Raw genomic sequence first — 25,156 nt, 5'->3', positions numbered from 1 at the left:
TGCTCAGAACGTGCCAGCCTCCTGCACGATTTCTTTTTTTTTTTCCTGAATGAATCAAACCGTTTCTTTCCGATTTGCGCCATAGGAATTATCCAAAGCTCCTTCTCCCCACCATCGATACCAAGACAGACCATCTTGTGGATCCCATTCAGCTGTGTGGTGAATCCCCACGCAGCACGATTTCTTGACACCTGAGGCCAGCCAGGTCAATTGGCAGGTGCTGGGTGAATGAGGGGCGGTCCCTGCCCTGTGGATCTTACAGTCTCACGGGGAAGAAGGATAATAAATACAACAGAGAAACGTATTTCAGATGGTGAGACATGCTATGAAGGAGAGAAACAGGTGCTGTGAAAGGAGACCCTGGACAGGGTCTCTCAGAGGAGGTGACCTTCTCCTGCCCCAAGTGTGCCAGAAGGCCCCCTCCTCCAGTCCCCACGGGCACCCTGCTGTTGTTCCCCAGCCGAGTTCATGTGTGGTAGGCACAAGGTAGTCTGTCTCAGTTTGTCTACCTTCCCTCCATTTCCTTCCCCACCTCCTTCCTTCCTTCCTTCTCCCTCCCTCCCTCCTTCTCTCTCCGTTTCTTCCTTCTTTCCTTCCCTCCTTTCTTTAACTGCCAAATGACTTTCATTAAATATACATAAGATAGGGCTTCCCTGGTGGCGCAGTGGTTGAGAGTCCGCCTGCTGATGCAGGGGACACAGGTTCGTGCCCCGGTCCGGGAAGATCCCACATACTGCGGAGTGGCTGGGCCCGTGAGCCATGGCCGCTGAGCCTGCGCGTCTGGAGCCTGTGCTCCACAACGGGAGAGGCCACAACAGTGAGAGGCCGGTGTACCACAAAAAAAAAATATATATATATATATACACATAAGATATAAAAAATGATAACAATACAAATACCGTGTGCCTACCCCGAGTTTAAAGAAAAAGAATATAACCATTACCTTTGCACTCTTGTGCCTTCTAAAATCGTTTTTTATTTGCAAATCTTTCGGTTATGTTTCTCTACAAGAGCACTCGTCAAAAATTTTTCTCTGATTTTCATTCTCACAGTGAAACTAATTCTTTTTTGGGGTCTAACTTTTTTAAATTGAAGTACAGTTCATTTACAATATTGTATTAGTTTCAGGTATATGACAAAGTGATTTAATTACACATATGTGTGTGTGTGTGTGTGTGTATATATATGACACACAGATCTATATATATTCTTTATTTAGATTCTTTTCCATTATAGGTTATTGCAAGATAGTGAATAATATAGGTCCCTGTGCTATACAGTAAACCCTTATTGTTTATCTACTTTATATATAGTAGTGTGTTAAAATAATTCTTTAATATCAAACTCAATGCTCAAATTTCCAGCTGCCTCATAAATGCCCTAATTTTTTCCCCACGGCTCGTCTTGACTCTGGATCCAAGGCAGGCCCACACGGTGTGGTTGTTTGAAATGTACTTTCCATTTCTTTCATCTGTGCAGGCCCCCTTTATCTTTTTCCCCTCTGCCATCTTTGCGTTGAAGAAGCCAGGTGGTTTGCATGTAGGCTGGGTGTTGCTGGTTGCAGCCCCAAGGTGCCATCAGTCGTTGCTTTGTCCTCAGCATTTCCCGTAAATCAGTAGTGAGATGAGTGGCTGGATCAGATTGAGTTTGATGTTTTGAGTGAGGCTCCCTCATCAGTGGTGTGTTCCTCCAGCAGAGGTGTCTGGGGTCTGTCTCTGTTCAGCAGTGTTCACAGCCATGATGTTCCACGCCTGGACTGAGCATGGAATTTTGAGTGTATTTTCTTCCCTCCCACCTTAGACTAGTTGCTATCCTCAATTTTGTGTTTGTCACTCTCCTTTTTTTAAAAAAATAGTTTTACCACTTGTTTGATTCTCTAAACAACACACTGCGTTTTCCATGCTCGTGAACTTTACATAAATGCAGTCATTCTGTAGTAGTTTTCCGCAACTTGCTTCTTCCTTCAACATTACGTTCTTGGCATTCATAGGGTGTCATTTTTGTGGCTGTAATTCTTTCCTTTTCTCTGCCGTGTAATAGTCCATCGTAGAGCTCATTTATCCTTTCTGCTGATGGTGGACATTTGGTCATTTCCAGGTTTTTTTCCCTATGCTGGTACAAACAGTGCTTTCCAAAATGTTCTTTCTCTGCACACAGAGGTGTTTCTGTCGGGTTGTACTTACAAGTAGAACTGCTTGGTCATTGGGCGTACACATCTGCCACATCAGTAGACAATACCAAATTGTCTTCCAAAGCGGTTGTGCCAGTTTATACTCCCATCAGCAACACAGAAGTAAGTACATGGCTCTACGTCCTCCCAACGTTTGATACTGTAAGATTGCTGAAGTGTTTGCAAAACTCCTGTGGTTGAGATGGTATCTTTCAATGAACAGAAACTTTTAATGTCGTTAAATTTATTTTTGGAAAGGTTAATGAGCTTTTTGAATGTCATTTGGGACGGTGCTACCGAAAATGTGTCATTGGACTGGCAACAGGCGTGTCACGTGGAAGCTTGTTAGAAATGCAGATTCTCAGGCCCCGCCCACCCAGAGCTGCTGAATCAGAAACACTAGGGTTGGGCCCAGCAACCTGAGCTTTTACGAGCCCTCCAGTGATTCCTCAAGTCTGAAGAACTGGTTTAGGAAATCCCTTTCTACCCCTATGTCATAAAGAGAGCTTCTCCTGTATCATCTTCCAAACATGTTACAGTTTTATCTTTCACACTTAAGTTTGTTTTTGTGTCCAGTATGAAGTGAATTTCTAATTTCATCGTTTTCTGTGTGGATAAGTAGTGGCCCCCGACCATCTATTGAGAAGTCTGTCCTCTCCCCACGGGCCTGTAATCCATCCATGTTGTAAATATCGTTTCCATGTAAGTGCAGGCCCCTTCCTGCTCTCTCGGCTTTGTTCCATAGGAGAGTTTGTCCCCAGTTCTTAATTACAGCCGCTTTGTAGATATTCTGGACTGCTGGCAGGTTTAGTCCCCAGCTTGTTGTTCCCCAGAAGTGTCTTTTTGCTTTTCTGCAGACACGTTGGAGAGTCAGCCTGTCAGGCTCCACAACATGGCATTGAATCTTTGTGTCAACTTTAGATTGTGGAATCCTTGGCTCAAATGGGGGAAAGTGGACATTGTACAGTACTGAGTGTTTGTGGGGTCCTTCTAAAACCTGCTCAAGGTCATCTTTTATAACAGAAGTAAAGCTAGAGCCGCTTCTCACAGGGGCTTGCTGTCATTCTGGCCACCAGCCCTGCGGCATGGGCTAGGCTGCATCTCACAAGCCCATCATGGTGGTCCCTAAACCCACCGCCCCCCTCGAAGCTTAGTGGCCTCAGTGGATGCATCCTCAGGGTTGAGATGACAGAGGGCTATAGTTGGAAAGGCTGACCCACCCATCTCTAAGTGTCTCCAGTTCCCTGAGGATATGCTACTCTTAAAACCTGCCTCCTGCTAAGGTCTTTTCATGGGCAATTTCTAGCCACATCCCAGTTGGCGTATGAAATGGGCTCAGGATAGAGATGTTCACAAATGGAGAAACAGTTTCTCCTCCTTGAAGTTGGACTGAGTGGAGAACAAAGGTTGAGGGTTCCAGATTCCACAGTCTTGTCTTAAGCCCATTTGCGGCATGGTTTAATACGCCAGCTGTGTACCACCCTCGGTGCTAGGTGCTCTGTGGGTGGTGTGGGCCTTGTGGAACTTTGGAGCCAGGATTTCACTAGTCAGATAAGGAGCCAGGCAGGGGACAGCATGATCCAAAACTCAGAAGTCCTGGCTTCTCCCTTATGACAGCAAAGCATGATTTCTCTTGGAATCTGCTCTACTGAGACGGATGTTACAATACCCCACATTTGGCCATGATGAGGTCAACACTGGGGACACTGAAGGGAACACAAAGGCTCAAATTCCTGCCCTCTTTGAGCTCACAGTCTAAACATAAACGATAACACCAGCTAGAATAAGTGCTATGGAGAAAGGTAAAGCAGGGTGGAGGGGAATAGAGAGTGGTGTGTGGCATAGGGGGCCTGCTGTTCCATAAGGGAAGCATCCCAGAGGAGGTGACATTTGAGCAGAGATCTTGCTGATAGAACCTTGCAAATATCTAAGGAAAGAGCACCCTGGGTAGAGGGAATAGCAAGTGCAAAGGCCCTGGGGTGGAAGTATACTTGGCGCATGCAAAGTGTAGAAGGAAGGCTGGGGGGGACTAGAGGAGAGTGAGGAAGAGAAATGCATACTCTTTGATCTCAAAGGAATGGCCTTTCCCAAGGCCAAGTGGGGTCCCTGGGTCCCAGCAGTGGGTTGGTGCTGGCTGGTGAGTCCATCCAAATGCAATCCTGACTAGTGTCCAGCTGCGGATAGTTGCAGATAGAGGCAGCCACTCACCTCTGTCACCTTCTGGGATAACCTGGATTTCCCATTAGATAGGCCCCTGACTGTGGAGGCTAAGATGGTTATACTTTCTTTGGAGAGAGGGTGACTTATATGCCATCAGAGCCCAAAGCCAGAATCAGATTGACACCATGGGAAGGCTTGGTTTCCTTAGATCTAGAAACCCAGCTTGCTGGTGGTTTTGTGAGGCGTGAGCTTCAACTTTCCTCTTCTGCAGGAGAATACTGCCAGCTGAAGCGAGCTGGGGTGGCCCCAGTCACAACCGGGAAGCTGCCGTCTCTCTCTGAACCCCAGGCCTTGGCTCTACTTTAAGTCTTAGGAAAATCTAGCACCATCTCACCTTTTAGATATGTACCCCGGGCGTGGCATCGTGGTCCCAAAGGGGCCAAGTCACTCTTTGCTTCTTAAATCTCATCCCCCAGATTAACTACAGCAAACATATATGTTAGCTCACCCCCATTTTTCCTTGAATACTATATGGGTGACTTCTACTGGGTAACCCTGATAAAAGTTGGGGTCTCCCACGGACCAGTCTTTGTTCAGAGTTGCACTCAAAGAAGCAAATTCTGACTGCCAGATGATAATTACAAAAGAATTCCCATCTTCAATAGCTTGAGCCAGACTGGGTAGGTTTGAATCCTGGCTCTGTGACTTAGTAGCTGTATGAGCTGGGTATGTTCCTTAATCGCTCTGTGCCTCAGTTTCACCATCTGTAAAATGGGGACAGTTAGTACCTACTCCGTGGGATTACTGTGAGGATTAAATATATGTGAAGTGCTTTGTAGAAAGTGCTATATAAATTAATAAAATAATGGTAATTATTATTCTACTATATGTATCAGGATATCTCATCTATAACTAATAAAACAGCTGGCCAGCAACCTTCCTACTAGAGTTTCAGACCAGCTCCTGGAGACTGTCAAAAACCAGACTCAACTGGGCAAATTCTGGTTAAATCCAGATCAATTCGGAGTTTGTGTTTCATTCATTCATTCATTCAACCATCTCTCCAGGAAAATTAACTGAGTACCTACTATGTGCTGGGCTCTGTCCTGGGTGCTGGGGTCATGGCAGTGAATGAGAGAAGAGGTCCCTGCCCTCACGGGGTGATGACAACCCCATGAGGGGTTGACGCTTCCACGTCTTGAGCTTCAAGATACAGGGTCCTTATAGCCTGAGCCATGCTAACTGCCCGCCCCAAAACCAGGATCCAGCACCATGGTAACCATGTGCAAGGGAAAGGCGGGGTTCACCCTGATGCAGCTAATGCTGAGCTTCTGTGAACACTGGTTTGTGCCCACAGAACTGTCGGTGGCCATAAATGAGATGACATATGTGAAAGCTGGGGTCCTGCATAGAAGGTGCCACTAAGTGTTGCTTCGTCAGCCCATGCACACGTGGTCCTTTAGAAAGTGTGGAGATGAATGTGGCCACCTGCCCACCCCCTCCCCCCAAGGTCTTTCCAAATGGCCAGGCTCCCCTGTCAATGCCTGGGGAGCAGCTCAGGCACCGCTCTCTCTCGGCCTTGATGGAGTCGTGTTGCACGTGGATTTAGAGTTCTGCATTGTGAAGTCTGATTTGAGTGGAGGGTGGGCCTGAGGGTGGATGCTGGCATGAAGGCCCCAAGAAGCTGTGCTGGGAGGTGGGGCCTGTCTCATGTTGCTGGACCAGAGCAGGATGAGTGCATCTCCCTGGAGGCTGGCTCAGGGCAGGGGACCTCCTCCCACCCCTCAGGGCTTGGCATCTTCTTGGCTGTAGCTGATCTGCCCTCCTCCCAGTTAGCACCTAGGCTTCTTACTCGAAACGGGAGCCTCAGAACTGCCATGTTTACTCATCCTGAGAGCTGAGGACCGTTTGGGACGAGGTGCGGCATTTTTCTCGTAAGCCCCAAGGTCTTGCTGGTAAGATGTCGGTGGCTGGGGGCTGTGCGGGCCTGCTGCCAGGGCTGGCTTCCGGAGGCCTCTGGTTTGCAGAACGTTGGTGACTCAGAGGCTGTTGTGTGTGTCACTAGCCCAGTGCAGCCAGCGCACCGTGTGGGGTGGCCTGGGAGGGGGCCCCCCCTTGGCAGGATGTAAAAATGCACCTCTAGGAGCCGGGCTGACCTCAGACCCACCCACTCTGAAAATTCAGAAATAGCTTCCAAGGTGAAAGTGCTTTGTTGAGAGAAGGTGGCCTGGTCACCAGTCAATTCAGTGTGTTAACTACATGTTCTCTGTGGGGTGGACTAATAACGTACTAACAATGTTAGTAGGAACAGCTGCTAACATGGGTTTTTTTTTTTGTTAACTTGGCATCGTTCCAACCGTATGCATTGCCCGACGTCTTTCTGGGATGCACATTATTATTCCCATTTTACAGATGAGGAAACTGAGGCCCAAGAAGTGAAACGATTGACTCACATTCCGTTAGTGAATGTGGGGTACTTACAACGTGTCGGACGCTGTTTACAGCACCTGTAATGTGTCTACTCAATGGATTCCCTCTGAAGTTGTTAAGAACCGTCATTGCCCGTTTTTGGCACGGCAGGTTCAGAGGGGGTCAGGGCTTGCCTCAAATCCATGGCAGGGCATGGCAGGCTGGACATGGACCCCAGCAGTCTGGCTCCCACCTGTGTGTTTCCCTGTGGCTCTGCCTTGGTGTGAGCCCCTCACCGCTGTGCTCAGCCCCTGCACTGGGCCATCTGTGGCCACCACCCTCAGACACGTACCACCTTACCAGACACAGAAAGGCTGAATCCGTGAGGTCAGTGGAGGGCAGGGAAGGGAGAAGGGGCTGTTGGCCAGAGGATCCCGGGCAGCAGTTGAGGCTGGATGGCGGCAGAGAAGTGGGATTTGGATGCAAGGGGGGCTTTGCCGGCACAGAGCCACATGGCACGAAGGTGTGTGTGTTTAGGGGTGTGGAGGACACTGGGGCCACAGCAGCTCCTGCTCCTTGTTCAAACCCTGCCTTGGAGTGTGGCCTTGGGCAAATCACTGAACCTCAGCTGCTTCGCCAGCAGATGCCTGCCCCGTGAGCACGCCTTGAGATATTAGAGAGGAACGGTCTTGGGTAGAGCAGCGCTTACAGGACTGTCTTCGCTCAGGCCGCCATAACAGAATTCCACTGACTGGGTGGCTTAAACAGCAGAAGTTATCCTCTCATAGTTCTGGAGGCCAGAAGCCTGAAATCAGGGTGCCCATATGATCGGGTGCTGGTGAGCCTGCATGCCTTCTCGCTGGGCCCAGTGAGTGAGCAAACAAGCTCTCTGGTCTTTCTTCTTACAGGGCACTGATCCCATCCTGAGGGCCCCATCCTCGTGGTCTCATCTAACCCAAATCACCTCCCAAAGGCCCACCTCCAAATACCATCACACTGGGGGTTAGGGCTTCAACATGGCAATTTGCGGGACACAGTTCAGTCCACAGCAAGGACTGTACAGGTGAAGGTTTGATCGAGGGGAGTGTGTCAGGAGTTAGGGTTCTGTCTGCATGTCCTGGGAGAGTTAAGGTATCTTAGGGACACCTGGTGTAATGTCACACACACACACATAGTCCTTGCTGGTCACTCCAGGCAGCCTTTGAATTGGCCATCTGTGCCAGGCCTGGACCTGTGAATCTCACTTAGAGAAATTTCGGACTGGGTCTGGTCCTGGCTTGGACCTGGTGGAATTTCTTTCCAGGCAGCTAGTGACTTCTTGGGCCTGGAAGGGGGTGGGCTGGGGAGCCCAGGGGTCCCAGGTTTATCTCACTGTCACTCAGGCACTTGGCCCTGCACCATCGTCCTCTGTCTCCCTCTGCAGGCTGGTGCGGGTGGGCTATCAGGTGGGTCCTGTAGTTAGGGCTTGCCGAGTGCACGTGGGGACAGTCTGCAGGTCAGTCAGTTCTCACACCAGACTGGGCTGAGGGAGTTGAGAGGGAGACAGGACAAAATGCATAAGACTGATGGCAGCGTGAAGTGGGTCAGGCTGCCTCCTTACGGCACGTGGGCTTATGTCGGGCTTTGGAAACATGTGGATGTATGTACGGGTACCCTTCTTGATTGTGGGGAGGGGGGTGGTGGTGCCGTGCTGTGAGCTGGTCGTGACACATGGGAGGACATAGAATGATCTGGAAGGTGAATTTATGGAAGGATAAGGTGCAGACTAGGCTAGAAGATTCCATAAATATCCCACGAATCTGTTGCAAGCAGCAGGGGCTGTGCTGGTTTTCGAAGGAAAGTTCACTTGAGGCAGGCCTGGGATTTTGGACCTCTTCTCAAAGGCCTCGGGGAACTTCTGTGAGATTCTGTGACATGAGGAAGGTAGCTCAGGATGGAGATGTTTCCTCCTGCTCCACGCTCCCCCCCTTAACCCACCTGGCGTGTCTGACCCGCCTTCAGTTCTCTCTGCCGCATACGCAAGGCTAAGGAAACGCAAATGTCTTCACAAAAATGTCTGGTTAATTCCGCCAACCTCCAAAGAGAAAGATGGCTTCCCAAACAATTAGGTATTTATTTTCTCATCTCATTTGTGGTTGCAGGCTGAGCTGAACTGTGGGTTTGGGTCACTGTTTCTTTCCCGAATCTCAACTGGCCGTAGTAACAAGTGCCTTTCTTTTTGCTTCTGTTTTAGTTCTGAAAGGCAGCAGCCCATGTTGCAGTGCTTGCTTTGTGGCTGCCGCCTCTCAGCAGAGCTTTGGGGCCGAGGCTGTGAGGAAGCTTCAGGAGGACCAGGGGGCAAGCCGTGGTTTGTTTAGAATGCTTTCCTGTCTGTGGTTGCTGCCTTAGAAGCCATGTGGTTGCTTGATAGGAGAGGTGCCTCTTGGCTGCATGTAGTCGGAAGAAATTCTGCTGAATCGGAGAAAAGGACCGGGCAGAGCAGCTCAGCTCAACTCAGGTCTGAGTTCATACAGTTGTCTCGTCCTCCCTCGCAGGGCAGCTTAGCTTAGAGAATGTCTGAGTTGTTTCTCCCTAGCTTGTAAGTTGACGCGTAATCATGGAAAAAGCGGAGGATGGAGAAGATGGTAGCGCGTTCTACACAGGTTGGGAGGGACCCTGGTGTTTTCATTAAAGAACCATTAAACTGAACGTACCCTAGAGCAGTCTAACCCCTGCGATGCAGATGCACACAGGTTTTCTCCTCTGATGCCATCCATTTAGAGACGTGCCTGTGCTCTCAGGAGGGTGGAAGCTAGTTGTAGAATTTGTCAGGGTGACAAATTGAGTATTTTCGTATTTTATCTGTTGACACCTTGCACTTTCGTGTTAATTATTTGTGTTGATTAATCAGTGAACCATTTCCAATCCATATCCTAAATCATCACCTAACCCATGAGACTAGCAGGACAATTCACTGATTTATGCGAGGACTGTAAAAATGTACCATCACTATATAGGTCTTCAGTGGTAGTCTCATAAAAGACCACAACAATGGGGCAGTGATTCTGGGACCAGAGGCCTCTCTCCCTGTCTTTGGGCGTGTTTCTAGGTGTCACCTAGGTAACATATCCTAAGTCGAGATGCTGCCTTCTCCCTCGATGTCTACCTCCATGTTACTAACAGCTGATCAACGGAACAGACGACTTCTTTAAACATGTAGGGAAATAGCATTGTATTCTTGGTTAGTGGAAGAGGATTGGATTGGACTGGTCTGTCTCCTTCCACATCTTCTCTCTCATTCTTCCATCTTCTCTATGGGTCCGTATTGCAGAGTAAGTAAACATCTGTCTATGAATAAGCCAGCTACATCATCTCCTTCAATCCTGACAGCAGTCTCTCCAGGAGGTATTCTGATCCGTTTTGTGGGAAAACTGAGGCTCAGAGAGAGGTCGTGAGACTTACACGGGTGTATTGACAGCGCTTTTGTGTCGAGCCCTTCTGAGGCAAAACTGCATCTTAACTCAGCCCCCAGGGGAGCTTGATGACCTTACACATGTGGAAGCCCTGACCTGGGACTAGCACCCACCGAGCTGGGGCCGTTCCTGGAAGGATCACTCCATCTTTCTCTGCCTCAGTAACTTGACCTGAGAAATGGGCATCGTAGCCCCAACCCCCAGAGATGGCTGTGAGGATTAAATAGGGCACGTGAACAGCACCCTACAGAGCAGGGCGGCTCGGGGTGGGGTAAAGGTCTTAGTTGAATTTAAAACAGGCCCTTCCTTGGGCTCCTGGTACCTGCCTCCCACCAGGAAATAGACGATTAAAGTGTGTGCTTCATGACTAAACAGGAAACTGCACCTCAGAAGTCTGCAGACAAACCTATCAGTTTGAGGCTTTATAAATTCTCTGAACTCTTGACAAGGGAGCAGGCGTGGGCTTCCCAGGGAACGGCCCCTACTATTAAAAGCCGGGTGCCTGGGGTTCGGCCTCGATTCAAAGGTGCCGTTCCAAGGGTGTGACCTTGGACACGTCCATGGCACCTGGTCCCCCCCAAGTGCTACCTGCATGCGTACAGAGGGATACAGTGCAAACATCTTGACTATTTTAGCACCTTGGAACTGTTTTTTCCAGTGCAGTGAGGTGACAGAGGCTCTTAGTTTCTGGATGTTATTTTGAGGGTAAATCCAGAAGCATTTGCATATGGAGGGGATGTGGGCTGTGACCAAGATTGACCTGAACCACCGGAAATGGGGAGTGTCTGTTTCCTATGATGGGACGAGTGGAGCAGGGCGGCGATGATTGTGGCCATCAGGAGATGGGTTTGGACCGTGTTAAGTGTGAGATGCCCGGCCGGTAGTTCGATATCTAAGTCTGAAGTTCAGGGGTGAGGTCCAGGCTGAAAACATTAATTATTTGGCCACTGTCAGGATAGAGGCTTTTTTTTTTAAGGCCCTGAGGGAGTGGTCAGACAAGCCTCTGCTCTTGGGTTTAGAACCAGCCAGTGTGGAGTAGAGACAGGCAAGTGTGATGAGGGAGCTGCCTTCGGGCCACGGGCACCTGGCTTTGCCAGTGGGCCTTTTTGCTTCAAGAGATGGCCTGAAATGCATGGTCCAGACTGTGTTCAGAGCCACTACTGAGGAGGTGGTTATTTTGTCCTGGGCGGCAGCAGCCCGTGACGAACGCCATCCAGTCCCAATCAAACCAGCCCTATTGGAGCCCAACATGTAGGAGTCTAGGCCTGCAACTGAAGAACTGCAGAAAAGATCTCATTATTGGGTGTTCTCTGCCTTGAAGATGAGAGTTCAGAGAGCTCATGACTTTTGAGACTATTCTGGTTTACCTAAGGATGCAAGTATAGCGACATCTAGCAAAAGGTGGGATTACTCCCTGCAAGAAATTAATCCCAGAAAATATTTCTATCTCAAGCACTCAGAATGGACTCTGGCCTTCTAATTTGGCCATTGAAAAGGAATTGAGAAAAGAAAAGGGATTATTTAAAATTGAAGAGAAAATGAATGCCTGTAAAATATATAGCTCCTGTCTCCTTTCTAAGCACCTTCAGTGCTCTGACTGGGCAGGGGCTATAAAAATAGTAACTTGCCAACCAGAGAAAAACAGGAAGAAAGTGTACAGTCTTATGAATTTGCATGCCCACTGAGGTTGTATCACTCGTAAGAAGGAAGCAGGGGTCAAATGAGGGAGAATTCCATTTGAGTAGCTCCATCATGAAATTCTGATTTTCTGATGTGCTCTGCCACAGATGCCAGTGTTATTTTATCTCCTTGGTTGGCCGTGATTTGAAACTGCATGATATGCCAGCAACTGAGCCATTTTGTCTTGCTTTGAAAAAAAAAAAAAAAACAACCCAAACCACCATAATCTTGCTGATGAACTTTGATTTCAGGGATCCCTATTTCTTTGTACAAAGGCCCTCATCTCAGTGATTAGTACCCTGGTTTGGGGTTAATTCTGGCACAAATGTTAAGACGATATAGAATTGGGGCTTAAACTACAGCCAGAGGGTTGAGTTCTATCCTGGGTTCTCAGCGGCCCTGGGTGAAGAGCTACTCATTAAATGATGATATTAGCATGAGTTGGAAGCATAAGAGGTCGAAGGTGATTTTTTTTTTTTCTTCTCAAAAATGGTTTTGCAAATCTTTTTCAGAGCTGATAGACACACACCTTAGCTGGATACAAAACATATTATGAAACAGAATGACTGTGATCTTTGATCCAAGAAATCAAAGTTAAAGGTAATATCTTCTGCCTTTTTCCTTTTGTTTTCCAGCTGTGTGTTTCCTTAACTTGAATTTTTTTTTGTTTTTTTGAGTACGAGAAAACTTTACAACCTGAAGCCCCTCTCTCATTTTCCAACATTTCCTACTCTTAAGGGCTAGACCCCACCGCTCTGTGAGGGGGAACCCCCAGGGGACATACCTGAGATTCTCGGTTGGGGAGGGGTGTAGGGGTGGCGATGAGGCTCTGGGGATCTGCATGCTCTCCCAGTGGCCCCATCACCCTCTTCCAGGGAGAAGGCAGCAGCGCCAGGTTCCAGCCTTCGGCAGCTCTGCTCCTGCCCTGAGCCAGCTCCCTTTTGGTTTTGTACACTTTGCTTGGTGTTTTCCAGTTAAGGAAGGCTCTCCGTCAACGGCAGGGCATTGGGGAATGAGAGAGGGGGCAGGTGGGTCAGGAACCTCTGGAAGTGCCCTGTGCTTAGGTAATTTCCAGTCTTGATCTCATCAACTCAAAGCTCCACCACCGCCCCCCCCCAACCCCCAGGGGCCTTCTTGTGCCCTTTGGAAGGGGTTAACCATCCCCTTGCCCCGCACTTTCTGGATGTGAAACCAGGCTCTGGACCTGGGCTAGAGCTGGGTGTGGTTTTCCCACTGAGCTCAGTGGGGCCCCTGGCCTTAGCTGTAGATCCCCTCTATCGACTTTGGGTCCTGGGCCTGCGCAGAACTGTGCAGGGAGCCGGAGGCTCGGGGTAGAGAGGCCACGTGGGACAGTGAGGATGTCGCTTTACCTTTCTGTGCCTCAGCTGTTTAGATGCCGCTGCTGTTATTTAATTCTCTGCACAATGATTGGAATCAGGTAGCACGTGGTGAGCGCTTGCCAGGAACCATCCAGCATCGGTATTGCTGGCTTACGCGCCTCCTGCTGTCCCGCTGGGCCTTGGCTCTCGGATTGTCTGTCTGTTGGTGAAAGTGGGTTTGCTGCATCATAGGCCACAGCCCGAGTCCTCTGCAGCATCGCAATGACGGCTCACTCTGAAAACCCAGTTAGAACAACCATCAGCTTTCACGTCCATTAGCACACACAGCGGAGGGAGCTGACGTCCCAAACCTGCTTTCCCAGAGGGTGGGGCCTGCGGGGAAGTACCCAAACTTCCCAACAGCAGCATGAACCTTAGCAGGGGGAGGGTTTCCCTGGCACATTCTCCACCAGTGACTCTCGGACACCATCAACAGGCAACAGTAACACTCAGCGAAACTTGGCTGGATACCCACCCGGAGCCAGAGTCCCTCCCGAGAACTTTGCATCCGGCGAATCAGGGTGACAAAAATGCAGCTGAAATATCAGCGCTGAGACTCAGCCACTTCGTCAAAGGGCCTTTTTAGTGTGCTGCTTCCCTCCCCGATGTTAGGACTTGGCAACGCTCTGACCTTGCAGGGGCCTGTGAACTCTGGCAAGCTGGCTCTGAGCTGCCTGGCCTCAGAGGGGATTTACCATCCTGTAACGCTTCAGACCCCACCCACAGCTTTGGGCTACAGGCCTATCAAGGCGTTTTTGTCCTTTTCACTGAGCCGCTGAAGCCTGGCCCTTCTAGAAAGCTCTTCTTCCGTTCCCAAGTGCCTCCAGAGCGTGTGGGGATGGCTGGGAGGGGAGAAAAGGCTGGGGAGTCGCTTAGCAAGTGAGAGCATGGTGATACCCAAGTCACCGGGGACGCCAAGGCCAATGGCCACCTTTCCTTCTTAGCTCCTTCCCACGTGCTTGTGGGGAAGACAGGCCTGGTGCTCAGGGCACAGAGTTCACTCTTGGCCTTCAGAGTAGCTTTCCCTGAGAGCGGTTAGGACAGAACGTAGAAGCATCCAGAGAACACTTCACATGCTTTCTGGTTCAGCCACCCTTGTGTCTAGCCACCTCTTGCCTCGGCACAGGTCCCAGGACTGACCGGGGCAAGGTAGCGCAGGAGAAGGCCGGCGGGTGGGACTTGCGCGCCTGTGTTAACTCTCAGATTCTTTCTTTTGGCCTCCAGAACACTGCCTTCCTGGTTCAGGAGCGACTCTCTGGCCGACCCCAGGCTCTCGAGGGCCCTCACACAGTCTAACCAGACTTCAGAAAACAAGCTTGAGGTTTGGGAGAGAAATAAGATGGGGCCTGTCCTCTCTTTCCTGTTGCTTCTTTCTCAAGGGATTAAGTTCCAAAGTCAGCAGTTATAGAAAGTTCCCTGGAAAGTCTTAAATTGCATCTCAAGTCTATCTGTGTGGCCTTCTGTGTGTAACCCTGAGTGGCCATTCTTCTGCAAACTGAACTTTGGGGACCTCCGAGCTCAGCTAAAAAAGTCAGCACGCAGGTGTCCGGGCCCGCAAGTGAACCAGAAAATTCCTGGGGCAGAGTGGGATGCCAGCAGAAATCAGTTTTAAGAAATTTACCACAAACCACCCAGAGTTGTTGGATGAACAATAATAGTAAAAGGCACTGGCTTCCCCGGATTGCCGTCCCCGAAAAGTAGGGGAAGAAAACACACTTTGCTATCTTTTTCTTCTTTGCCATTGGCGTATATACTAGAGACTGGCAAATCTCAGGCCAAATGTGGCCCCTGGCCCGTTTCGTTAAACAAAGTTTTATTGGCACACAGCCATACCCATTTGCTCACATATTGTCTGTGACTGCTTTCATGTTTAAAAAAAAAGCAGAGTTGAGTAAAGGGCTATATAGCTCACAGGGCTGAAAATATTTTTATCTGGCCCTTTATAGAAAAAGTTTCTTGACCCCTGGTATATTCTCTCTTTATGTCTGTAGCCATTTTTATTAGACGTTATTGATTTGTAACACCTCTTTATATATGGATGACCTTTGTCATACTGAATATACTACAGATTTCTTTTTTGGAGTTTTAAAGAAAAATGTATAATTTTTATACACTTACATGCATCTGTCTTTTCTTTCTTTCTTTCTGGTTTCAGCCTTAGGTGTCAGGCTTAGAAATCACGCTGAGGCTGTAGCCATGTTCAACATCTGTGTTTTCATCACGGTGTCTCTCTGTAAGGGTAACAAAAGGTCGGGGGTGCTTGTGGCAGACTGAACACCACTGGCCTCAATTCTGTTCCAAGAAAGTGATGCTCAGTGACCACCTTAACCACTCAGCACACAGCCTTGTCTGCTCATTAACTTCGCAGAGGCTGCTCTGGCCTTTTCCTGACACACAAAAGATGCTGAGGATTCCGGGGCCCCAGCAGAAAGGTGATGGCTAGCAAACCTCATAGCACCATCTCTTTACCTATATGGTGGAGCCATATAATGTACAGGTTAATAAAATGGGGCTATAGATTCAAATCCTGATCCCTCCCCTTCACCTGCTGTGCCAAGTGACTGCCCGTCTCTCTTTCTCCATCTATAAAACGAGGATGAATGTATTACTGGGTTTGGTGTGAGAAGTACTCAGTGCTTGGTTCAGCACCTGGCACATTTTTATCCCTGAAAAAATGTGAATGGCTTATATTCTTTTGTGGAGAAAAAGCTCCAGGCAAACAACAGACCGAAAACCCCTTTGTCAATTGGATAACAGAAAAATCAGCTTCCCTAAACTAAGGGACCTAGGCTGACAGTGTGGGGTCCTCGTGGTGGGCTAAGATGCATGCATTAGGCACCTGCTGTATGCACGCTGCTATGCATGGTACAGTGGGCATACAACCAACTCAAATAACATGGCACAGGGGGGCAAGCGAAGCATTTTGAGAACTCAGTGTTTGCTTCTGGAGGGAGTCAGGACCCCATGTAGGAATGTGAGAAGGCTTCTGGGAAAAAGGTGATACTCAGGAAAGGGGGCAGGAGGGAAGGCAGGATTTGGACAGGAGAGGAACCATTTGGAGAACTGCCCATGGCCCGATGTGGGAAGAGGTGGGAGAAGAGGTGCAGAAATTGGCGTAGGATAGATGCTCAAAACATTTATCGGATGAATGAAATACTGATGGCAGTGACCTAGAAGGGCGGGTTTCAACACTCAGACCTGAGAGTCAGACCTGGGGCCAAATCCCAGAGCAGACAGTGTGACCTGAGGCCACTTAGTCCCTTGCTAAGCTTCTGCTTTCTCAGTAATACATGTTATTGAGAGCTTCCTCTGTACCAAGGCTCTCTTCAAAAGCCAGGGATACGGTGGGGGAACAAGAAAACTAAAGCACTAGAACAGTGAACTGCCAAGAACCGGTATATGAAGGCGATTAGGAGACCAAGCACAACTGGGTGGCGGCACGTGGCACTGCCGACTGTCCCCAGAGCCTGGGGCCGAGGAGACTGAGCAGAGCCTCGAAAGAAGTGAGGGAGAAAAGCATTAGAAGAGGCGAGGGGACCTGCAAGGGCAGAGGCTTGGAGGCATGAGTGCGGCCTGGGGAGCACGTAGAACGGAAGCCAGTGTGGTTCGCTGCAGGGGGGGGAGGGGGAAGGGGGAGGGCAGTAGGAGGCGAGGTCACAGCGGGAACCAGATCGGGGCAAGACAAGCCCAGAGCAGGGTTTTTGGATAAAGGAGACCTTAAGCACGGAGGGGGCCAGAGTGAGGAGACTAAAGGTGTGACGGAGAGGAGGTGGCAGGGCTGCTGAGCGGGCAGACCACCTTTCCTTCCCAGGGAGAGGTTCCATGGTGACGTCGGGAAGTTGATTCAAAGAAAGGGCAGCACGATGCCCCCTTTTCCCTTCCACCCAAAGACGCGAGGCTGCAGAGGCGGGACCTCTCGAGTCGGGGTGAAGTGATTGGGCAGAGACCCTTTCGGGGAACTTAGAGCCCACGTTTGCAGACCCATGTGGCTGCACTGCTGTGGCCGCCCCCCAGCTGGCGCTTCTGCCCTAGAGCTTTCTCCCTGTCTACAGCCAGGGGCACGAGCTCTGAGGTTTCAGAAAGAAAAGGTTCCTCTCCCCCAGGGAGGTTGCAGTGGGCGCGAGTGGGCCTCGCTTTGGGGCGCGACTGGGCGGCCGGCCGCCTCCGTACCCCGACCGCGAGGGGGTCCGATGCAGAGCGTTCCCCGAGTTTTCTAGATTCGACTGTGGCTTTCAGAAAGCCAGAGTGGTTTCCATCCAAAGGGAGGGGGAAGCTAGACCGTCTCCCACCCAGCCCCTAACCTGGCCCCGAGCTCCGAGAAGGGAAACGACCCTTTGGCGAGGGCGGTGGTGCTCGTGGCTCTGCCCAGCAGTTATTTTTAGAAAGCCGAGGCCGTGGAACGTTTCCATTGAGGATTGACTCCTCTCGTTTCCTAGGTTGAGAAAACAGGAAACCCTTCAGAATCCGGGCTTTGAAAAGCTTCGCGTGAAGCCGCACCGACCCCGCCTCCCCCCTGGCCACGTGCTTTCACTCCTGCCTGGCTGTCCTCACTGAGGGCCCCCCGGGCCACCCAGCCCTGCACACTTCCCAGCGGCCGGGGCTGCAGAGGCGAGGGGTCCTGCTTCCTCCAGCTCCGGGAGTCAGCTGGTATCTGCTACACAGTCAGGGCCCAGTTAGAGCTGGTTAGCCGAACACACGAATTCATCCCCGGAGTTCCTATCAGTGGATCCACTCCCACACTTTGCAGCCGGTTGTTACTCTGATACATACATTCTCATCCATTAACATCCAGAGATACTGTGTCATGTGCTCGTACATATATACATATGCACATACCAGTCTCTGAACCAACATCTGCTCTACGCCGGGGACTGTGATAATTTTCTCACTGTGTCATCTCATCTAAGCTCGTCAACAACTGTAGAAGGAAGGTCATATTTTCATACACAGTTTACAGATGGGGAAACTGAGGCACAGAGCAGTTACATCACTAGGGCGAGATTCAGCGCGCAAGGAAGCAGCAGAGGTGGGATTCCAGCCCCGGCCACCCGGCTCTAGAACCTGAACTCTCGAGCGCCCCTTGCACCTGCTTTCAGCACACATCTGAAGAACAGTGAGCGACGCCTGATTGGTTTCTGCCACAAAACAGAGCCCGCTGGTGTAAAGCACTAGGTTTAGAGTCCAACACAAAGCGTGGGGTATCACTACCCATCACACAACTGACAGCTACACGACACTGGTTACCTGGCCTCCTGCTAGGAGCTTGTATATACATCAATGCCCAGCATCCTCACAGCAGCCCCAAAAGGGACACATGATGACGATTCTCACTCTACAAATGAGAGAGCCGAGGCACAGAGGGGTGAGGTCACACGGCCCGTTTAGTGAGGGAGCCAGGAGTCAGACCAGCACATTCAGCCCCAGAGCAGTGTGTTTTTGCTCTCTGCTTATTCTGGGAGTTGCAGACTCATCCAAGCAGGGGTTTTCCAGGGAAAAGCACCCCGGACCTAGGCGAGCTCAGGGTGGAGGGAGTCTGAGCCCATCGACAGTTCACCCTCACTGTTCATCTTCCACCTCTGTAACCTGAGGATGAGGCTGAGATGAGAAAACAGAGGCGGCGGCTGTGGGAGGAACTTAGTGCAAGCACCAGGAGAGCGGAGATTCATCTCCCTTTTATGGGACCCCAGAGGGGTCCTGCCTCCTCTGCTGCTCCCGGACCCAGTCCACACGATCCAGCTGTGAAACCAAAAGTGCACACACACACACTTTAGGGCAGGTGCACACCCCCGCCTGGTGTCTGGGCAGCCTTTGAAGGCAGCTTTTCCCCAAGAACATTGAAGGAAGCCTTTTGGCAAGAGCCGCTATTCTAAGAGCTTACTGCCTTGATCCCAGGACCTGGTGCCTCAGATAAGTGGCCAGAGTGGGAGAGCAGGGCTAGCTCCTGATGCCGCTGGCTGGCACTGCATTCCTGGTTCCCTGCTAAATTCCATGCAGCTTTCTGGGGCAGGGGGTGATGGAACACTTCAGAGCCCCTTGAGGACACTGGGTACTTGAGAAGACTCAGAGCGCGATCCTTCAGTAGTGAGGAGGGGTGGGGGGGGCTGTGCTGAAAGGGATGAAGATTATGTTTACACTGATGGCTAGGCTTTGGGGTGGTCCCACCCACTCTCTTTTTAAAGGCCCCTCTTGCGAGTCGTTAAGTTTTGTGGGTCAAGGGACTGTCTTTTAGTCACGGAGTGGGTATTTTCTGGACGTTGTAATAACAGACAGAGTTTGGTATACAGTAGAGCACCTCGAGTGCATTCAATAACCAGAAGGAGAAAGTGTTCCTTAAATCATGCCCTGTGGCCCAGCTCCATTTCTGCCACAGCAATTTTTAAAAGTTACCATTTGGGCAATTTTCACTAACAAACCCATACCACAAAATAGCATCATGGGGGGTGAGGAAGAATCATGATGTGGGAAGGCATTTCTTATGTTAAAGATTGTCAGATGTGTTACTGCAAAGACAAAAACATGTTTTAAAAAAACAGCCCGGTCGTATTAGGTTCTAGAAAGCTAACCCGATCCCTGTTTTGGGTGCCCTCTCACTCGCGCTTACTCTCTCTCTCTTTTCTTTCGTAGTTAATGAAATTATCAGGAAGGAGTTTTCAGGACCTCCTGCCCGAAATCAGACGTAGAAGAAAGCCATTAGCAAGACACAATCCACATTGCTAACGCCGGAGCCTCCCACCGTCCTCCCCGGTGCCCACCCCACCCGGAGGCTGAGCACGGGACCATGTACCGGCCGAAAGCTACCCCTCTATTCCGGAGCTCGCCTCCTCTCTGTGCATTCTGAGTCTTGTTCTGAATCCCAAAGAGCATCTCGATTGACTTTCAGGTGTCCCATCCAAACCTTAAGTGCCTGCTGACCCCAAATACATCCTGAACCAGACCACCCGCTGGAATGCGCCTGAGAGCTGAGAGCCTGCAGCCGGGGACTCGGGGGACGGAAGATGGGGATGCAGTTAAACCCCAGCCCTTGCCTTCACTCTTCTGGGTCACAGATACAGCTCTTGTACCTTTTGAAGGAAAGGAGCTCTCCAACAGCAACCAAAGGAACGTGACCCAGCTTACGTCACTGGGCTGAAGAAAAACAAAGAAGCTGGCCCATCTTCCCTAGGGATTGCCCGTCCACACCAGGGATGGGCCACAGCTCAAGCTTGATTTTTAAATGTTCTGCTTCTGAATCAAAAACAGTCTGGCTCATACAAGATCACCTGTTAAAGCTTCTCGGCATTATGACATGTGTACACTTTTTTCTTCTCCGCTTTCAAAAAGCTGGCCGGGGGGCGGAGGGGGGCCCTCTTGGCTAGCTGCCCTTCCCCCCTGCAGCACACGGTCACGGACAAGAGGAGGTCACCCAGGCTGCCGGGTGAGCACGCATCCGCTGCAGCCGGACAAGCTTCGCGGCTTTTTGATGTTCCCGCTTTCTTTCCTCTAACGGCCCAAGTGCTTTTCCAGAAAGTACAGTAGTTAAGAAGAATCTCAAGCATGTGCATTGAATTTTGAGAAGGAACGGCAGAAGGGCTAAAGCAACGAAAAAAAAAAAAAGAAGAAAAAAGTGCAGGTATTTTTGTTAAGTAAAACGGTTGCAAAGTATAGCAGCTGGCAGGCCTAAGTGCTTCGGTGGGTGGGCGCCCCCACGATCGAGGAAAAAGGCTGAATTCTCTCTCTGGCCTAGACACAAAGTGGGTACTCAAGCTCACGATTCGGCCCCGAAGTTCACTGGTTATTTTTAACTGAACCCATTGAAACCCGCCCCCCGCCCCAGTCCCCAAGACGCCTCTGCATTAGCTGCTTCATCCAGCACAAATGTGATCTGAATAGAAGCAGATCCTCTCCCACACAGCCCTTAGTTTGAATGTGCTCCGCTCAGACCACTCGCATGGAGTGTGCAGCTTAGCTCTGAGTGTCTCTCTCCTCTGGGCGCACCCACGGTCCGCCAAAGTCTTCCTCCTTCGGGGCAATTTTTGCAAACAAATAAAACCCTCCAAGTTCTTGGCAGGTGGGCTGTTAATCACACAGATGTGTTTGTTTACATTCATTGCAGACACCCCAGGACAAACTGGGGATTCCTTTTCGGCCATTTAATTGCTTCCCTGTAATCAAACACAGAGTGTAAATGTTCCTGGCACTCTTCAAAAGGCTGTACTCAGGCCTTCTGCCTAGCAGAGTTGATTGAAAAAAATCACTCTACGAAGAGAATCGTGGCAGTTAAGAGCCCACTGTGGGTTTTCTAAGTCCTGGCTTTGTCATCAAAACCTTTCTGAGAGCTGGGGCCAGGAACTCCAGACCTGTGACCCCGGCCTGGTGTGTTTGGGGCTCCAGAGAGAGGACAGAATGCAGCACATGTCTGTACCCTTTCGGTCAGGACCTAGCATTTCTTCCCTCCCACCCCACCAAGGGCAGGGGACTTTTCCACCCAGCCCAAGCAGAGTTTAGCAAAATTCTTTTCAACAAACAGAATACCAGTAAGAAGTTGACCGCCATCGCAAAGCTTCTGGGATGCAAAATTCTTCCTCATTAATAAAGTGTTCCTTATCCAAGCAGCTTTACCTAAAGGACTTTCTCTCCAGCAATACTGACTTCACGGGGGAAGGGTTCAAGCATTTGGTGAGCGATTTGTTCTCACTTGACCTGGCTGGGAGCCATTTTTTGCACATGGGGGAATTTGGCCTTTCCTCAGTTATCTGAATGTTTTACCCAAGTGCCTTCCTGCTATTGTAGCAGTCGCTCAGCTGCATTGTGCATGGGGTGAAAAAGGACTAATGCGTTTTCCATCACTATTCTAACCATGTTAGTGCAAAGGGCCTCCTAGTAGTTCAGATTCCCGTATGTATAGATGTACGTGTGTGTGTGTATAAGACACTCACAAACTCTTTTTCTAAGACATCCTAGCTGGGTGTTATAGGAAGCACTTTCATAAACAACTATACCAAATAGCAAAGGAAGGAAACAAAAGCATTAGTTTTGAGACATAAACAGGCGAGAGAATGTGTAGTAAGACTCGACAGCAGTCAGGAAAGTTTTGTCAGATACAGATGCCAGGAGGAAGTTTTGCCAAGAGTAAACTGCTCATGAAATATTTTCAGTATGGGGAGAGGCAATAGGTCCTCGAAGAGAAAGAAAAAGGATGTCTAAACTGTCAAGATGGGTGTGTTGCACGTGTGTTAGAAGGATCTGTTAGGTAGAGGTTTGTACTTGCTACAACCGAGGTAATGTAAATATATAGCACTTCCAACAGCAATCTGCCCTGTTGCTGAATGTAGTATATTTCCAAAGTTTGAGTCTTCCTGTATTGTACAAAAATACTGCTGCTTGATAATATATAATAGCAACCCAAATTAATAAGTATGGTATTAAATTTTATTTTCTTATCTGTATTTTTATGCTTTTTATCTGTCCTCAAGATATCGCATCCTTGTTGGAATTAGAAAATATTTATAAGTGGTCAGAAATCTTTTTCAAGTGTCTCTTTTTTCGTATACATTGAGGATTTTTTTTCCCTAAGAGAAAGGATGTATTCTTGAAGATTTGTTAATCATTCCAGGAAAAAAAAAACACCCAAAACAAAAGCCCACCTCAGAGCCTGTTAGTCACCTGTCTGCTAGAAGAAACCGTCCCCGGAGAAAGGAGGGGGAGTGGCTCCGTGGAAGGAGGAAGCACCTGTTTGTTGCTTGAGGACACTGCTGACTTCAGCTCTGAGCCGCCATCTTGCCACTGAGAACTGGAAAGTGTTTAGATCCCTCCAATAAGGGACCTAGTAGGTGATTTTGATGTAACAAAACTAACTGTGTTGTAATGGGGAGTCTAAAAAAGACACAGGAGTAATGGGGAGTTCCTAGAACAGAAGTGCAGGCTCATGTTTACAGAGCTCACTGAATCCTGGTAGATAAACCCCTGTACACGTTACCCAAAGGACGTTCAGAGTTTTCCAGCAAAGACACAGACTAGACGAATCAAGTCGATTCTTTCTAAGAACTGGGAAGCACTGATGTAGCCTTTCTTGTTTACATCCAGTGGCCAAGCCATCCCTCTCAGGAAGCCAGCCTTGGCCAGTGCGGGAGCTGTCATGTGTAGACAGATTGGAAGCTGATGTGTTCTCATTTCTCACTCTGGACTAAAGGGGAGGCTTGAGTTTATTTTCACGTCAAACCCTTTCCAAGACCTTCTTATTTGTTCAGAATTGAAAGAATGTCAGGGGTCTGGTTAACAACTTTGTTTGCTTTACGTTTACAAGTGGCACAGGGGTTGTGACATTCTTGACGAGTCGGGGTAAACCTTCCTGAACTCACTTTTGGAGGGCCAGGCCCTTAGCAGCTACCCAACATATCTTAACCTTGGATCTCCCAAGCTTGGGTCTCGGGCATTAAATCTCATGGAGCCACACCAGCCAATGCAAGTGGTTTTCGTGCATTCCAGCTAAATGCTTACGAACAAGAAGCGTCACGTGAAACTGATCACAGACATCAATTTCTCTCAGCTTTCATGAGTGCCTTGAGTTATAGCCAACATCACTGTCTTAACTCAGTTTGTTTAGAAACAAATGTTTCTGGTGATTGTTGAGCTAGCAGTGGCTCCGTAAGCCAGCCCTTCCGAAAGTGAACTGGCGTGTTGGGTGCTGGAAGAAAGGTTTAGCACCCTGCCTTTATGCAGCTGTTGGCCAGTTAGAATAAACTCCACCTGCCTAGTTCAGGCTTTGGATGCAAATGATGCTGTTCTATTAGCAGGTGCTTTCAGCACTCTGATTGACCCGAACGGATGGACGCTGTGGTTGGGACAAGCTTAGCATCCTGACACACCTTGTCAAAGAAGCTTACTCACCCCTGTTGCCTCTACAGCCCTCAGAGGGGAGAAAATGTTGAGAATGTCCTCGCTAATTCTCCAACAAATAGAAGTCTCTCCCACGGGGTGGTACTGGAAGGCTTAGGTTTTGAAAATCTTGACTGTTAAAAGGAGTTTGAATACATCACATTCCTATGCAAAACGTTTTTAACCTTCAGTTTAATGTAGTTTATTTTTGCTATATGTAAAGTATTTTTATACGGCTTGTATCATGATAGTTTAGCAATAAAACAGTTGAAAGCAATGGCTACTTTGGGCGTATCTTTTCTTCTCTAGAGATGCTGTTCAGATACCCCTTTACATTTTGAGTTCGTACATCAAGGACCCTTTGTGTGCACATCCACGTGTGGGTTTATCACTCCTCTCAGCCCTGTGAGGTCGGGACTGTCCATTTTACATCTAACCTCCGATACTTGCATCTTACATCAGAAGCCCAAGGTGACAGAGTCATGAGCTCAACCTGGATTTGTCTGATTCTCTCTCTGCTCCCTCCACTGCAGCTCTGCTATAATCTGTGTCTCTAGACCTCTTTAGGAGTAGCATCCAGGTAAACACATTTATAATGTCCGCCTTGGGTCTGCTCGCAGAGGGTCCCAGAGCATTTACAGGGAACTGGGCAGAGCAAAACAGTCACTCGCAGAGCAAAACAGTCTCTGCTTGAATAGCTTACAAAATTCCAAAGTTCCCTCCAAATTATCTTTTACCATCAAACCCTCAAACAGAATTAGATATTATAAATACTAGAATTTTCCAGCTGGCTTCCTCCTTATAGCAGCTTTTTCTCCTTATAGCTAAAGCATCTACGAGGTTTGGAAAAAAATTTCTATTTAAAGTCTTAATGTAATACGGTTCAAATGTCATCCCACTCTTCAGCACTACCCTTAAACCCTAGGGAAGCAGGGTCTCAGCCCCAGGCCCTGTACTTCAGGGACCACTTCACCGCACCATAACTCTACGCTGAGGATACCTTCCTGGGGATTTCCCAAGCCCCCTTCCAGTGCCTGGAACCAGCAGTACCA

At 49.2% G+C, this 25,156-nt stretch overlaps 1 protein-coding gene and 1 long non-coding RNA gene across 6 annotated transcripts in view; one reads left to right on the top strand and one right to left on the bottom strand.

Moving 5' to 3' along the window:
- Positions 1 to 24,373, top strand: part of NFATC2 (nuclear factor of activated T cells 2) — a 159,392-nt gene extending 135,019 nt beyond the window's left edge. For 3 of the 4 annotated variants that reach the window (XM_030839102.2, XM_030839105.2, XM_030839100.2), the window contains exon 10: positions 19,875 to 24,373. In XM_030839102.2, the coding sequence (XP_030694962.1) occupies positions 19,875 to 19,930 (56 nt within the window). In that variant the 3' untranslated portion in view covers positions 19,931 to 24,373. Of the gene's footprint in view, positions 1 to 12,383; positions 12,472 to 19,874 lie in introns of all 4 variants that reach the window. The other variant, XM_030839101.2, reaches the window with a different exon arrangement.
- LOC115843235 (uncharacterized) overlaps positions 881 to 25,156 on the bottom strand; it is a 37,167-nt gene continuing 12,891 nt past the window's right edge. Inside the window, exons 3-5 of one of the 2 annotated variants that reach the window (XR_009559220.1) lie at positions 15,369 to 15,481; positions 13,242 to 13,485; positions 881 to 11,470 (exon numbers count right to left, since the gene is read on the bottom strand). This is a non-coding gene — a long non-coding RNA (uncharacterized lncRNA). The remainder of the gene's footprint in view (positions 11,471 to 13,241; positions 13,486 to 15,368; positions 15,482 to 25,156) is intronic. The other variant, XR_009559221.1, reaches the window with a different exon arrangement.

The sequence above is a fragment of the Globicephala melas genome, chromosome 15 (genome assembly GCF_963455315.2).
Source record: "Globicephala melas chromosome 15, mGloMel1.2, whole genome shotgun sequence".
In the NCBI taxonomy this organism is placed as follows: Eukaryota; Metazoa; Chordata; class Mammalia; order Artiodactyla; family Delphinidae; genus Globicephala; species Globicephala melas.
The sequence above is the reverse complement of the archived record's forward strand: the minus strand, read 5'-3'. Positions and strand labels throughout refer to the sequence as shown.